Genomic DNA, 17533 nt, shown 5'->3' on the forward strand with positions numbered 1-17533 from the left:
CTGACCCTGTTGAAATATTTGACCCCACAATGCAACAGGCAGGGGCTAAACCATTTTTGACACATTGCCATGGGAAAGGAAGTGATTAAAAAATAAAAAAATAAAAGTACTTAAAAAAAAAATAGTGTTGCTCTCTTTTTGGATGTTGAAATGGTAACTAAATTTGTTTATTTTTGTTGAAGGATTATCATTCTCCATCTTATTTCCTGAATGTATCAAAGGAAATGCCTTGAATGTCAACTTGATAGAGTGCCAACCTTAAAAACGTAGACAAAGAAATAACTTCGACATTTACTTTTGTACAGTTCCATTTGAAATCACGCCTGTGATGGGTAACAAATCTGCTATAATAATTTGGGTAAACTTTGAAGTTTAAAAGTGATGAAGATTAATTGTACAAAAACTCCAAATCTATCACTACGGAAATATTATACGATAATATAAGAGAAAGTTTGTGAAGGACAAATGTTTTAAAGGGGTCATATGATGCAATTTAAATTTTTCCTTTCTCTTTGGAGTGTTACAAGCTCTTTCATAACTCTCATAAAGAAGATCTGTGAAGTTAAAAAAGAAGATCTGTGAAGTTGCAAAGACTAAAGTCTCAAATCCAAAGAGATATCCTTTATAAAAGTTAAGAGTCAACCACGCCTACCTAAAACGGCTCGTTCTAAAATGCCCCCACATGCCTACGTCACAATGTGGGAAGATTTGCATAACGCTGCCCAAATGTTCACGCAAAGAAATAAATCGTAACTTTTATTCTCGCTGCTCCCGCTGCCGCCATGTTGTGGAGTCGCTGTGTGTTTCATTGTGAAAGAGAAGCTGTTTTGTTTGGCCTTCCAAAAAAGGAACAACTAGAAATCAGTTGTCAAGTTGTACTTATAACACTGTTCCAGAACAGTTCAACCCAAAAATTCAGGTGTGTTCAGTGCATTTACAGAGGACGAGGAAAGTTTCCTGTGAGAGTAGCCTACAGTACCGGTGACTGTTTCTATAAAGTGGGGCAGTTCCAACTTTGCAAGGACACAGTTTGGTGCTTCTGACTCACAGTCTGTAAGTACGTTTACGTTTAAAGAATTTGCCACTGATGATTCAGACGTGAGTTTTGAGCAGTGTAGAGTTGCGTTGGTTGTTTGTCATTTCTCTGATCACAAATGCAGACATGGTTTTATGTTTAAGCAGCGTGATACGGAACACATAACAAGACCGTATAAGTTGTAATTATGTCCCCACTGGCCAAAAACACACACAAAACAATTCTGTAGCTGTAGTTTCTAGATTTTTTTTTTTTTTTTTTGTAAAAAAACATAAAACCTTTAAACACATACAGTTCATTTACTGAACAAACTGAAACTTTTACAGTAAAAAACTCTTATTGACGAGAAAATTTGAATGTAAACTGGTAAATTCAGCAATGTGCACTGCTACTAAAATCTGTTTTGTGCCTTTAACGTATAATGACAACCATCTTAGTAATTCAGGTGGGAAAGGAGAAAGCAACATTAAGAACCAAAGTTCATAAAAGCAAAGCAACATAAAACCCTAAATGATAACAAAAACTATCAAGAAACATGATTATTTAAACATAACTATATCTAATGTGGAGTGTAATGCAGTGAATTGCGGAATTATCAGTTTACAGTTTTTGACTGTAAATTATACAATGGTTTGTTCTTTTTTACTTCAAAAAACTCAGAATTTAACTGCATTTTATTGTAAAATAAGCTTCCCCCCCCCCCCCCCTCCTCCATCTGTCTCCAACCTCTAAACCCAAACTTGACCATGTCACGTGAAAGTGATCCATGCTCACCCCCCTTTTTTGCTGTTCTAAGGAGAGTTCTCTCAAACTCGCAGCGGGGGCTGAGCACTGGAGACCGCTGCCTAAAATTAGCTGATGGGAGGATGGCCAACTCAGTTTGACTTCTATAGATGGTGAAGTGCGCTGGCAGTCAAAGTGAAATAAGGCAGAGCAAAATACTAGAGATCACTTTAGCACTCAGTCAAGGTCACTGTCTTCCAGCGTCAGCTGTTTTGTTGCTTTTAGAAGCGGTAATATAGATAGACGGGAGTTTAAAAAGAGGGTGTGTTCCAGCAATCCTAGAAATTTAGTCCCACACCTTTTGTTAAAGTGCTGCCGGAATTTTATGAAAATAGCAAGTGACCAAATTAAATTGGCTGCAGTTTAAATGCTTATGATAATAATAAGACTTCTTTTTCAAGTAAGCTCCAGAAAGGAAGAAAAAGTGGATAATATTATCATTTAGACATGACATTAATTTAATGTTAAGTCAAATACATTTCTGGAGTCACTGTTTGAGGTACAGATCAGGCTTTTGTCATACTGATGGCTTTTCCACGATCATTTGGCATGAATGAACATGGACTTGGTATCTTTCTGACCCTGCTCTGTTTGAGTTGGAAACTTTGCCTCATCAATCATTTATCTGCTAACGTTGGCAACATTGCAAACAAGGGCAATCAAATTCTGTCCTGTAAGAGGAACAAGTATATTGTCTTTTTATATTCTTTGTTCACTGTCATTTCATTTATATTTTATATAAAGGGTCTTATTTCTCCTGACACCATCTGCTCCCCTCTTTCTATTGCTTTTGAAAAGGTTTTTATATTTCTTTAAATGCCTGATCAAGTATAACCAATCTTGTTTATTGTGACTGTGTATGTGAGTAACTTTTGGGGAAAAAAATCACTGTGTAGTATATCAAGGATTCTTGGTCTTGTTGTCAAGGCCTGTTTGAGACGTTATCAAAGATCAGCGCTCACCAAGGACAGAGGCAAAAAGAAGCATTGTTTCTGTTAAAGCATGTAATATCTCGCTCCGTTACCACAGGCTTGTACAGCTGTTATTAATACTTCAATAACACAAAGGGCTTATAAGAATCACTAGACCTTGGGGGTGCTGTGTTTGAAAGTGAGGGATAGATATGAAGAAAATAATAATTGGTGGATTGAAGTGTTTCCCACAGGATTTTGTAAGACCATGGGAGGTGAACCATGGTACCTCTGGGGGGTCGGGGACAGAATTTATTTTTTTTTAAAGTCTTTACGTTGGCTTGCACCATAATTTTAAAGTGGATTCAAAGCCTCTCCTTAATTGTGTTAGTCTCTGTTTATATTGTTGTTATTGTTGTTATCATACCTAAGACGGCAATATTACTGCTGAAATACAAACCCGATTCCAAAAAAGTTGGAACACTGTACAAATTGTGAATAAAAACTGAATGCAATGATGTGTTTCAAATTTTAATATTTTATTCAGAATACAACATTGATGACATATCAAATGTTTAAACTGAGAAAATGTATAAATTTAAGGGAAAAATAAGTTGATTTTAAATGTCATGGCATCAACACATCTCAAAAAAGTTGGGACAAGGCCATGTGTGGCTGTGTGGCATCCCCTCTTCTTTTTATAACCGTCTTCAAACGTCTGACTGAGGAGACAAGTTGCTCAAGTTTAGGAAGTGTTGTCCCATTCTTGTCTAATACAGGCTTCTAGTTGCTCAACTGTCTTAGGTCTTCTTTGTCGCATCTTCCTCTTTATGATGTGCCAAATGGTTTCTACTGGTGAAAGATCTGGACTGCAGGCTGGCCATTTCAGTACCCGGATCCTTCTTCTACGCAGCCATGATGATGTAATCGATGCATTTTGTGGTCTGGCTTTGTCATGTTGGAAAATGCAAGGTCTTCCCTGAAAGAAATGACATCTTGATGGAAAAATGTTGTTCTAGACCTTGGATATACCTTTCAGCATTGATGGTGCCTTTCCAGATGTGTAAGCTGCCCGTGCCACACACACTCATGCAACCACATACCATCAGAGATGCAGGCTTCTGAACTGAGCGCTGATAACAACTTGGGTTGTCCTTGTCCTCTTTAGTCCGGATGACATGGTGCCCCAGTTTTCTGAAAAGAACTTAAAATTTTGATTCGTCTGACCACAGAACAGTTTAAATGAGCTTTGGTCCAGAGAAAACGCCTGTGCTTCTGGATCATGTTTAGATATGGCTTCTTTTTTGACCTACAGAATTTTTTCCGGCAACAGCAAATGGCACGGTGGATTGTGTTCAGTGACAATGTTTTCTGGAAGCATTCCTGAGCCCATGTTGTGATTTCTATTACAGTAGCATTCCTGTATGAGATGTAGGGTTGTGCCGATAGACGATAGTATTGTATATCGACAATAGTCAGAGATATCGATGATAGCAGATGTCTCTGACGACAGTCAAGACAATATTAGGCTCATTCTACTATTAATGTAGTAAACCAATAATAATTATTTTTATTAGGCATCCTATTATAATTCTGCCATCAAACTGCCCAGCTATTTCACTTCAGCACCGCATTTCTCACAAACACACACACACACACACACGTGTGAGTAAAAGAGCATTTGAGCCTGTAGCCTGTGAAGGAGTCTCCATTCACAAACAGACGTACATCATCTGCATATATAAAGTATTACAAACTGTTGTTGAAAGTAAAAATAACCTCCTTGATTAAAAACAGTGTTTCAGTCTCTTTCAATATAAAAGTCTTGGGTTATCGGATGTGACAAGCATTTTTACAAGTTGTTTGAACTGAAATGTGTGTTTGCAGTGTGTATATAGCCTATAATAAAAAATAAATAAAATTAAAAAAAACAACCAAGACATCTGATCCACTGAAGACACTGTGGATTATGTTTGTTTTTGAGCTGAGCTCATTTTCATTTAAAGCGGCATGCAAGAACATGGGTTTCTCTGAAAAGAGCTATTTTTGGCTATAGGTAAAAAGTGTTTTTTTACACTACAATTGAGAAATTTTAACCAAAGTGTGTTATAGAATTCATTTAGAAACAAAAAAATATCAACTTCTGGAAAATGGAAATCCGATGACCCCTTTAATTGCTGACTTTTAAAAACACTCTCTTGTCGCCATCTAATTGGGGAAAAAATGTAACTAAAATCACCATCACGAACACACACACAGTTTCCCAATACTAAATGTTATTGTTGAATACTGCTTTATATAAAATATTTACTAAATAATATTTAGTAAACAACAACAAAAGTTGCTAGGCACTGCAGTCAAAAGTACAAAAGTACTTTTGACTGCTCTGATATAAGCATTGAAGTTACAAATTCAATGCTCTGATATAAGCATTGAAGTTGCAAATATAATGGGATGAGTTTTTTTTTTTTCTTCAAAAAACAAATGATATATTAATGAGACCAAAGAATACCCGTGAAATTTTCCCAAAAAGAATATCTCATGTTTAACCACTATGGAGTCTTCGGAGCCAGTGGCAAATTCCAGGAGATTTGGATCTCTCGGAGGGTTCATGAGAGCTAAATGCCTGCTGATGTCCTGGAGCTCACATCTCTTAAAAAGTTGAATGAAGCAAATTTTCAAATAGGTGTAACCTTTATTTGAAAAACCCAAATTTGAAGTCTAAAAAAGTACATTCTCGCCTTAAAAAAATCTTTAAACTACATTCCGTGACACAAAAACTGTATTATTTTAATAATAATTCTCACTATGAGAAATACTTCAAGTGGAGTGATACAGACGCTGAAATGATTTGTCGGAATTCTGTTATCATTTTAGTATTACACTCTTATCAGCAAGTCAGATTCGAGGACCAGATAGAACTGTTGTATAAACATGAATAATTATAAATCTAGAAAGTAATTGCTGCATTTTACTTTCTATGCACGTTGAACTCGAAGTTTATGCAGTTTTCTGCCTTCAATTTGAACCAAATGGCTATGAGAAAACATTGTATCATGTGTTTTATATTTAATATGTTTTATGTGATATATATACATACAATAAACAGATTATTTTTTTTTTTTTACTTTTGTTCACACTTTTGAGTTAATGTCTTTGTTTAACTTTTAGTTTATTTCAGAATAGAAAATAACACTTTGTTTCACATTTAACACTGTTAAAGGGATGAATTTGACCATTTGTATTTTTTTTTTTAAATCACAACAAAGTGGGTTTGTTGTTAAATGTTTTAGTCATGCATCTAATAAAATTAAATGTTATAGCCTGTTTAACTGTATATGTATATATAAATAGGTTAAAATGAGAATGTATTCTGCTTTATTAGAGAGTGGACATTTTATAATATTTAGATTTTGCATATGCGTTTTAAATTTGAAAGATATTATTTCCCATTTGGCTTGCAGTACTACATGTCTACATCACTCAGCTTAACTTGTTTGACCTCTACTTACTCGACTGGGAACAGTTTGTAACATGTTATTAAATTTATTTGGAGTGTCCTTTAATTCAGCATACTGTAAGTAAACCAGATGTTAGGACTTTATGGGAATCCCTCCTACAAGGTCACAGAGTTAGGAATTCACCCCCCTCACTCTGGGATTCTTTATTAGTCTTTGTTCAGTTGCACTTCCCAGAAGTGGTCTCAAAAGATGAAGTGACTCAGAAATATCCTTCATCAATGTAGCTGTAAGATAGAATAAGAAATAAAGAGTAGGTGAATTAGGTTTTATAAAATTTAAGGCTACTTATATTCCAATTTCATGTGGTATTCTAAAACAAATGAATTATAATGTTTCAGTAAGTTCAGTCTTAAGGGAGGACCCCTAGTTTAGATTGCCTTCCTGTGATGATGTTTTCTGTCTGTTTACTTGATCTGAGCTGGTGTCCTCAGTTTGCTTACGGAGTTCATGTTGGACAAGTGTTATGTTCAGCTGTTTGCCATGCTGGAAACATGAAGGGTATGTTTGTCACTTACCCTGGCTCAAATATCGAAGTGCTTGTTTTCCACTAGAGTACTGTTTTGCCTGGATTTGCTCAGATGCAGCAGATCTGGATTTAGTTTTTCTAGATCTGATTCATCTCCAGGTGTTTTTAGATATGTTTTTGCCCTTTTTCCCCCTTAATCTTAATGTATGAAGATCCCTGCCTGCTTTCCTGAAACTATAGATACAATCTTGAGGATGTCTTGTTTAACAATGTCTTTACTTGCACTGAAAACCTTGGAAGTGGCTTCACAGAGTAGCTGGGAATTTCCTCCTGTCTCTGCAGAATGCTTTCCCGGCAGGACTGCCATCTAGTTAAAACCTGTCTGCGACACCGTAATATCAAGCAGTAGGTTTCATATTGAATTTTTTGCGTGTAATTGCATCACAACATCTTCAACCTTCCAAGGAGTTGTTGTGTCTTACTAGGACAATGGTTTTAAGGTTTATATCTTTTCTTCTATATATTATTTTTTTAATGGGGGGATGGGGGGTTATACATGGCCATGATTGTGTTTGATGTAAAATCTGATGTTCTTCAGTATCCTCAAGTAATACGACTCCAGATGAGATTTCCTATTAGCACACCATTCCTTACTCTTCTAAATATAGTAACATTGCTTTCAAAAGCTTGAGCTTTGTGGAAAGGTAGCCTTGCTCTTTGATAGTTTTTAGGTGTTATGTGGTTGTTCATTTGAGATCCTAAATTTGACAGAACTTCTCTGGTTGATGTTACTGTTGTCCTTGGTGACATTGCAAAATTGATTTTTGTTTTTACCAAGAGAAAGCTTGACATTAGCATGATCATGAACATTTCCTTGAAGTTTACAGGCCAACACAAGGATCGTGCCACCCAGCTTCTTATCAGGGAACACCCTAAAGTAACTCATGGGTGTTTGCTTTCACAGATTGCACAGTAAGTCCACAATTATGAGAGAGGGACGAAATGACAGCGGTGAAGTGAGACCTATAATTCTCTCTGTAAAACAATGACTGCATTTAATGGGAAGGTTCTTAAACTGGGTTTAACTTACTGTTCACTTTTGAAGTATGAGTTCAGACAAAATTTAATTTTAGTCAATCACTTCAACTTTGTTCTGAATTGGTTTGTTCTGTGTTGATACTCTTGATACTCAATTACAATATATTAAATGTTCAATAATAAAAGGTGACTTGACTGGACCACCATCACAAACGTGTTGTTTGATTGCTCATTTATTATTTATTACGCCAGTGTTTTATTTATTAGACTACAGTAAATATGCTGGGAACAGACCCACGGGTGTTGTGTAGATATGGTATGGCATATGCGTGTTTGTGTCCCACTCTTGGGTCAAAGAAAAGTAACACTGTGAGGCAAGAGGATATTTTTAAAATCAATGCAAAAATAGTTGGGCTCTGATGGCATCATATAAGCCATACTATATTGTAACTGTAAGTGCATGGAGACGTTTTTAGATCAGCATTTGGGTTGAGTTCCCTGTTATGACATGCATGTTATCCAGAGTTATTTCAGGTTTAAAAATGTAGTCTCTGTTGCCAACCTATTGATTCTAATTAAAAGTTGTGCGCATATATAAAATCGGACTAGGCTATTGTAATGTAAGTGTGCTCACCCCATTTTTGTTTGTTAGAACATTTGATTTCATATCGCAATATCGCAGAAAAATGAAATATCGCAATGTCATTTTTTCCCAATATCGTGCAGCCCTAATCTCGATATACGATATATATCTCTATCTTTACAGGAAAAATAACCCCCCAAATCTACTGCAAAAACAAATATGCCAAATATTACGTATAGGGACCTATTAAATGTTAATTTTTTTTCTTCACCATGTTTTATTGTTGCCTAACCATATGTTTTATTGTTTTAGCATGTGTAATTATTTCAATGCATAAAAACAACTTATTTTTTTTTTTTTTCTTAAAATAGTCTTATGTGAAATGTTTTTTCCCCCTCTGAAATTCTGTGTATTAAAATTTTTTCTGGTTATCAAAAGAAGGCATAAAACATTAATTTAATTTATCTTTTAATTATTGAAAATTAAGCAAACTTTATTTTTTGGTGAACAAAGGGGATTTGCTATTAAAAATAAAACTTGGAAGAAACTTTGTTGAACCATAGTAATAGATTTCTGGCAAATACTTTTATTTTGACAGATTTACCTTTACAGTTCTGTGTATGTGATACTACAGTCTATGATTTGATATGACGCTAGTTTTACTCAAATCAAATGGTCAGATGCTCATGAAGTGACTCTCAGTGCAGTTCTGGAGATGTTGTTCATGTTCATATCCTCATTTAGTGAGACAACAGAAGCTGAAATCACTGCGAGCGTCACACGCGCTTCCTTGTGTGTAACGTTAATGAATGAAGCCGCGCTTCTGCACCAATCATTAACACAGACATGCAGAACATGCAGGATTCATATTTAAATAGACTTTTCCGGCTTAATATTTACAGATATTAGTCCATAACACGATTTGATGCGAGGACAATTACCTACTTTTAATTCATAAAAAAAAATTGACAAACCCTGTGATATTCCACATTAAACTGTAAATTCAGTTTTTATGACTGGATTCCACGATTCTGTCCGCGATTTCTGCATATGTCTGCATTATAGACTAGTTCTGTAGCCTTTGGTGTGGTTGCGGACAACGCCATGTTCAATGAGACAATGCACAAGGGGAGGGGAAATAAAATCAAGGAGGCGGGGGCGAGCACAGCTCAGAGAAGACAAACAAGCAAAGTGGCGGAATCAGAATTAAATCTTAACAATATATCGATATATGATATGTCAAAATCAATATCGTGTTTAAAAAATATCTCAATATATTTTAAATGTATATAAAATTCAAATATTAGAACATTTCAAGGATGGGGTATTCATAGACCAACTGAGAAAATGAGAACCACTGCTCTACACAGAGGAACAAACAACCCTCAGTTTTCTTGACTGTATGCAGTCACTCTGGTCAGATATTTGCACTGCCGTGATTATTCAGTGCCGCTCAGAGATAGATCAGATATATGGACGGAGATTCCATTATTGGTTCGGCTCTTACATGTTTATGAGGGAGAGACGATATATGAGTACTGCAGTTGATCATCACCCAGTGGCTGGGGGTGGAGAATGGGCTGGTTTATGCATGGAGACATCAGGAAGCTCTCTGAACTCCTTCGATGGATATAACTGAGCTTGTAGGAGGAGGCTTAATGCAGAGTTTTTCTGACTAAATGTTATGCATGTCCCACATTAATGCACCAGGGCCTAAACAGACCTCCAACATTTGTTTCCTTTGTCTATACGGGTATACCGTCTTAGTCAGCATCCAGATCCAAATGGAACCTCCTATATGACTGTAACTAGTGTTATTTGAAGAACAAAGAAATGCATGAAGACCTAAGTAACATATCACACAGAACAAGTTGCTTGTATTCTCATGCCAATACTAATTGGGATAGTTCACCCAAAAAATGAAAATTCTGTATTTGTTTACTCCCATTTAACTTGTTCCAGACTTGTATTAGTTTTTTTTTTCCTTCTGTTGAGAACAAAAGAAGGTATTATGAAGAATGATTTTAACCAAACAGTTGACATTAGCAACTGACTTGTATAGTATTTCTCACTACTATGGAAGTCAGTGGCTACCATCAACTTTTTGGTTGACAAAGTTCATCAAAATATGTTATTTTGTGCTCAACAGGGGAAACAAAAAGAACTAAAGGTTTGGAACAACTTGAGGATGAGTAAATGATGAGATAATTTCCTTTAGTGTTTTTTTGTTTGTTTGTTTGTTTTTGAGCCGTCTGTGTTAGGTTTGGTCCTTTCCATTTCTATATTACTGTCAAGCCCCTTTCAAACTGCATGTTGGACTCGGCAAATTGGCAGAACATTGCTGGGTCGCCCTTTGTGTGAAAGCAAACACGTCCCAGGATTGATTCCGGCATTGAACCCAGGTCGGGGACCTAGTAACATTGCCGGGTTCAGTCCCGGGACGAGCGCTGTGTGAACAAAAGCCAGATCTAATGCGTATCGTAGTGATGACTGATGTTATCGAGCGACTTTTTTTACCGGCTGTTTTGAAGGAAGATCAACGTTTGCGACAAAAAAAAAAATTAGCAAATTTTAATGAAGCAGAGATCATTTAGTTCCTCACTTTCCGCGCTGACGCTGTGATCATTCACTAGCTTCAGTGAAAGTATAACGTGTCTAACGTTTTTGACTCGTAAATAACACATCACGCCATGATGTCACGTGTCGTTACGGGATCTTTACGGGTTGTGTGTGAACACACGCACCTATTCCGGGTAATCACTGGCAGTGTGAAAGTGCAAAATTTAGCGACCCAGGAACAATTGCCGGAACACTTTACCTGTGTATTTGCCGGAATCGCAATGTGAAAGGGGCTTCAGTCATTGCATTTTCCAATTCAGGCCTATTGCAGTGTGTGCCTATTAGCATGAGAGATAAAAAAGCCAGGAAAGTCACTTCCTTCATAATCACTACAGCTGTCAAAAACACAATCTTTTATTGTGTTTGTACTTTGTTGGTATATTGGTGATTTACACAATATTCCCTGTTTTAATAATAGAAATGTGTTTACTCCTTGTGTAGTCTGAGTGACAGTAATCGGTCATATAGACTTACTCCGATGAGTGCTGACTGGAGCAACATCACAGTCTCACACAGAGAGACCTCAATGCCGTTCAATGAGATCACTGTGGTGATTTGTTGCTAAGCAGTCACTGGGCTTCTTGCGTCACCATGGCTACACTTAAAGTAGAGCTCACTGACCTGGTAACCCACGTAAAGCCAATCCTAACCTAAACATGCATTTCCTGTGTCTTTACAAAGGTGCTTTTTAGTGTTAAATCTAAAAATTAGTATGTTTTGTTTGTGCCTGCAAAGTTTGATCCATTGAATTGAAGATTAATCTTTAATTTAAATACTCAAGTTTTATTTACTATTATTACACGTCTCTATGAAATACTTGATTCTGATATGCCAGTTGCAACATTGTTGTTATCTGTCCCCGATTACAACACTGAATAAGATTCCACTCATCCGGGTATTTCTTTCACATCTCTCATGTCACACCACCACACACTCTCTAGTTTCATTCAAATGCAACTGCTATCATCTTGCACTTCAGTAATTGACTGTATTTAATGTAAAATGAAACCAGAGGACTTCAGTATTAATAGGAGGCATGCAGTAATAGTTGAAGTTTGTCTGGTTGCCGGAATGATTGTTTTGTATATTGGACTGGCTTTGTAGTCACGAAAATAACATGGAATTTCCACAACATAACAAAATCGATACAACAATGCTTGGGACTAATTTTGTTGTGTTGTTGTTGTTTCTGTTATAGTACTAATTTCATTGTGTTGTGGCTTGTTTCAATTGTGTTGTGAAAATGTTGTTGTGTTGTGGCTTGTTTCGGTTGTGTTGTGCTTATTTTATTGTGTTGTGGCTTGTTTACATTGTCTTGTGCTAATTTTGTTGTGTTGTGACTTGTTTCTGTTTTGCTGCGGCTTGTTTCTGTGGTGATTTCCAAATTGTATTGTGTTGCGGCTTGTTTATGTTGTGTTGGGATTTCGTTGTGTTGTGCACTACTGGGCCACCATTAGTTTTGCATAGCCAGACTTTCAGACTGATGACAGATTTTGAATGGTCAAGGCCTGCCCAAGTGACCATATGACTAATAGTCAAAGCAACCAATCACGTTTCGTTTTGTGCTGCGTGATGTTTATGGGCATAGAAATGCCCCCACAATAACAGGCTAGTATGTAAAACTCTTGGACGCATTTTAAAAAGTCTATGTCATGAACTTACATACTTCACATACTTAAGGAAATCTAGCGTTTAGTTGATCCCGACTCACTGTCGCACTGTCACATTTGTAAACATGACCGATTTGTTCTTCAATGAGGGGGTTTGGTGCCACGGTATCTTTGTTTCCAGGCGGAGCGTTAAATAACGCAACATGCACATTTCCCCAGAAATTCTGTAGAAATTCAACCAAAACCTTCTAAACCCCTGAAGTGTTTCCAGTTAAGTCTGTCATATGCATCAGACCTTCAGCCAATGGTCCATGGGCGTGACGTCTGAGACAAGGTCACTGTAACTTTGAGATAATAAACCGGTATTGTTTTAAAATGCAATTCATATCAATATTTCATGGGTAATTATTTACTTATGTGCCAAGTAGCCGTGTCATAAGTGGGATAACATACATCCAGACAGGTCTTGTCATGGCAGAAAACCCTGAAGGGTGATTCCAACCCTGCAGTAACAACTGGCTGGATGTACAGTACATTTATTGTCCTTTTATATATTTTTCCTTTATATTGTAAAACCTTTCAAGGGTTGGCTTAAAATATCAAACTTTATTTTGAATGATTTGATCAAATATTCTTTGTAATGAATTGTCTGTTTTTTACAGTTGATGCATCTTGTACTTGTGTATCTCCTGTTCTGCTGATGTTACAGAGCTGGTGCCGAATTCTAGCAGCTACCCAGGGCACACATTATCCACTGCCTATGTCTCTCATTGTATCAGTTTTATGGGCTTGGACTATACAAATGGGAAAGAATGTTCTAAATTCCATGACTGTGTGCCCCTATCACTGAAATTAAATTGTGCTTGTGAGTAACCTTTTCCAGGCAGTTCTGTGCACGTTTTCCAGAACCCAGTGCTAAACAGTACAGTTTTTTCAAGTTAACCAAGTCCGTTTACCGTATTTTCTGGACTATAAGTCGCACTTTTTTCATAGTTTGGCTGGTCCTGTGACTTATAGTCAGGTGCGACTTATTTATCAAAATTAATTTGACATGAACCCAGAGAAATGAACTAAGAGACATGAACCAAGAGAAAACATTACCGTCTACAGCCGCGAGAGGGCGCTCTATGCTGCTCAGTGCTCCTGTAGTCTACACTGAAGACATAGAGCGCCCTCTCGTGGCCGGAGACGGTAATGTTTTCTCTTAGTTCTTGGTTCTAAATGAATGCGACTTATAGTCCAGTGCGACTTATATATGTTTTTTTCCTCATCATGACGTATTTTTGGACTGATGCGACTTATACTCAGGTGCGACTTATAGTCAGAAAAATATGGTAGTTGTATAATAGATAGGGCTGGGCGATGTATCTAACGATATGATCATGGACATCTAGTCATTAAATCTGGTTCCGTGATAAGATGAGAGCCGTAGATCACTGACAAGCTACGCAATATCGCGTTCATTATCGAAGGCAATTCATCTGGGATAATGAACGTGATATTGCGTAGCTTGTCAGTGATCTATGGCTCAGTCTATTAAATGGCGCTCCATTTAAAAGCAGGTGATGGCGATTTAATGGTAATCACGGAACCAGATTTACTGACTAGATGCGCATGATCATATCGTTAGATATATTGCCCAGCCCTAATAATATATTCTCTAAATGTATATTATACAATTTTATCTTATTTTGAACAATTGGTCACACTTTATTTTAAGGTCCAATTCTCACTGTTAACAAACCATTTACTATGAATTTGCCTCAGTAAGCATCTGATTTGTTGCTTATTAATAATTAGTAAGGTAGTTGTTTAGGTATTGGGTAGGATTAAAGATGTATAATATGGTCATGCAGAGTGTGATTTATAAGCACTAATAAACAGCCATTATTTTAATAATAGGCATGCTAATAAGCAACTTGTCACTAGTGAGAATTGGTCCATGTTACTGAACAATTCATCTATATGTTCGAATGATTGAGAGTTTGTGCGAAATAATTGAACTGAAAGGAATTCAGTGCCAGTACAGAAGTATTGTTTTCACAGTTTGTTGTCTTGAGGGTGAAATTTAAAGGTACATTTTGAGGGTTTGTTTCATTACAGTGACCCTGTTTCTCATATTGGTGTTTGTGTCATCATAGGGCTCCAGAGATCATTCTTGGCCTGCCTTTTTGTGAAGCCATAGACATGTGGTCCCTGGGATGTGTGATTGCTGAGCTCTTCTTGGGCTGGCCCCTCTACCCAGGAGCCCTCGAGTTTGACCAGGTAATTCTTCTAACATGCTGTATCTTTCTTTACCTGTCTTGATGAATCTCACAAAACCTCAGAACCACTGGTGATATTTTGTGTACACAGTAGCCACTTTCTGCAAGCGGAAATTAGATTTAAATTCTCTCTACTGCAGCATATCAGTACCGTTTATCAGGAAAGGGAGAAAGTAAACACATACGCAGTTTGACCAATTAATACGTCATTAATAATGGCTCACTTCCGTGATTTAGTATGCTTACATTCACATTTTAAGCAAATTGTATCAGAGTTTGCTTGAACCATACCCTAGACCACAATTTTTAGGTGGAATCTGGTAAGGTTTGCAGATATGCTCCTGAGTTCAGAAAACAACATACACGTTATCCAAAAGAACAGAACCCTGACGTCAAATGAATCTGCCTGAGTACTAAAATTGCTGTGTGAAAGCCCCCTAAAACCGTACAAAAATTGTGATGGACCTCTTTTTGTTTTATGGAAAATACAATTTGCATATTATACATTCAAGCAATAAGCCCCAAGAAGCCTATATATATATATATATATATATATATATATATATATATATATATATATATATATATATATATATATATATATATATATATAATTATATTATTATATTATATATATTATTAGGGGTGTAACGGTTCACAAAATTCACGGTTCGGTTCGATACGATTCACTGGTGTCACGGTTCGGTTCGGTACGGTTCGGTACGTTTTAGATACAGCAGAAAGAAAAAATTGGCAGATAAATTTCCTTGATTTTTAAGTATGTTTTTTTTTTTTTTTTTTTTTACATTGAACAATGATGGAGCTATTCTTTACCCATCTTCTATGGTGTTTTCTTAGCAGCATACTGTATAAAACAAAAGCTCCTTATAAAAAAAAAAAAAATAATGTTATATTGTCGTAGTAGTTATGAACAAATAAAAAGATGTAACTTTTTATATGGAACTCTATAACTCTTTATATTGAGTGTGTTTTTACTCAATTGGTTCTCTACAGGGCTTATGTTTTTTGGAACAAAGCAGGAATAACGGTCTGGCTGAAATGTTCTCGTAAAGGAATATTGTAACGGGGCTCAATTACATTAAGCATGTTCTTAAAACCTGCGTTTTCCACATTAGGCGCTCGCTCACTCAGTACGCGCTGAAGGCTCGTTGCATATGGCTAAAGGGTTTTTCACACAGGACGCGGTATGCGCGGCGCTGGACCCTGGGCTCAGTGTTGCTCTTCAGATACAACGCGATTTGCGCTGCACTATGCCAAGAGCAAACTAGGTGGAGTTTTCAAAACTGCCCGTGCATACGTTCTATTTATAACAGTTCTTCTATCTAATAACGTGCAGTCCTGTTAATTGTATCGTACTGCTCAGGAAATTCCGACACAGTACAGTACTAGTCCATTTTGATTTCCGTGCTTGTTTGGATGTCCCGATCGATTGGTAAAGTGCACCCAAACACCAGACCTATTGGTTATTGGAGGATCTTCTATTTCTGGTCTGTTAAACACATTGGCCATTTTGCAACGAGCCTTCAGCGCGTACTGAGTGAGCGAGCGCCTGACTGAGTAGCCTAAATAAACATATAAGTTGGTGTTTTTTTCTTCTTCGGGGGTGTCAGGGGCGTTGCCTGTTACGTCGTTTGGGTTATTGGGCTACCTTGTTGAACGCATATCATTATATTTCACAATTTTTTATTTATTTTCCAAATATAATTAATTAGTCCAACGAACCGTTCGGTACATAATGCGTACCGCGTACCGAACCGAAAGCCTCGTTCCGAATGGTTCAATACGAATACGCGTATCGTTACACCCCTAATATATATATATTTTCTGGATTCAGTTTTTTCCATTTTAATTTTACTCCAGTTAATTTAAAGTTTATTAATCATACAAGTCTATTGTATGATTAGGGCCCTATGAAATGTTTTATTTTCTCTCCATATTTTTTTTTTATTGTTACCAAATTCTGTTTTAGCATGTCTAATTATTTGAACGCGTAAAACAACTTAATTATTTTTTTCTTAAAGAAGCCTAATGATTTTCCCCTCAAAAAGTCTGTATGTATTTACATTTTTATCAAATCAAGGCATGAAACATAAATTGTATTTGTCTTTTAATTACTTACAATTAAGCAAACTTTTTTTTTTTTTTTTTTTGGGCAAACAAAAATGACTTACTATTAAAATCAAAACATGGAAGAAATGCTGTGTGATTATTCCTTAAAAATTTATGTTTGTTTCATTTTAGTAGTAGCTGTAGGCCATGTACATTCTACTGAAAAATAGACTTCAAAGCCAAAATAAATGTCAAAATAAATGAATACTTTTACAGTTCTGTGTATGTGATATGACACTAGTTTTACTCCAATCAAATGGTCAAATGCTCAGGGAGTGACTCTCAGAACAGTTCTGGAGATGTTCTTCATGTGATTTCATCCTCATTTAGTGAGACGGCAGATGCTGAAATCACCATGAGTGTCACGTGCTCTAAACTTTGAATTCCATTTTATGAATAGATTCTGCGACTCCGGCCGCATTTTCTGCATCACGGGAAACATAGGGCCCTACATTTCCACCAGCACAATGTATACTCTCATACTTGAACTGCTTCTATTATTAAAAACACAAGTGATTATCTAATAAAATAGCAGTCCAGACGTGTCGCGTTTAAACTCAAGCAGCTCTCTA

The 17533-nt window shown here is 36.5% G+C and overlaps 1 protein-coding gene across 2 annotated transcripts in view; it reads left to right on the top strand.

Moving 5' to 3' along the window:
- The window catches only part of LOC127977654 (homeodomain-interacting protein kinase 3), a 60535-nt gene that overhangs the window by 9476 nt on the left and 33526 nt on the right, over nucleotides 1-17533 (top strand). For both annotated transcript variants that reach the window (XM_052582638.1, XM_052582639.1), the window contains exon 3: nucleotides 14709-14832. In XM_052582638.1, coding sequence (XP_052438598.1) covers nucleotides 14709-14832 — 124 coding nt within the window. The remainder of the gene's footprint in view (nucleotides 1-14708; nucleotides 14833-17533) is intronic.

This window comes from Carassius gibelio, chromosome B18 (genome assembly GCF_023724105.1).
Source record: "Carassius gibelio isolate Cgi1373 ecotype wild population from Czech Republic chromosome B18, carGib1.2-hapl.c, whole genome shotgun sequence".
NCBI lineage: Eukaryota > Metazoa > Chordata > Actinopteri > Cypriniformes > Cyprinidae > Carassius > Carassius gibelio.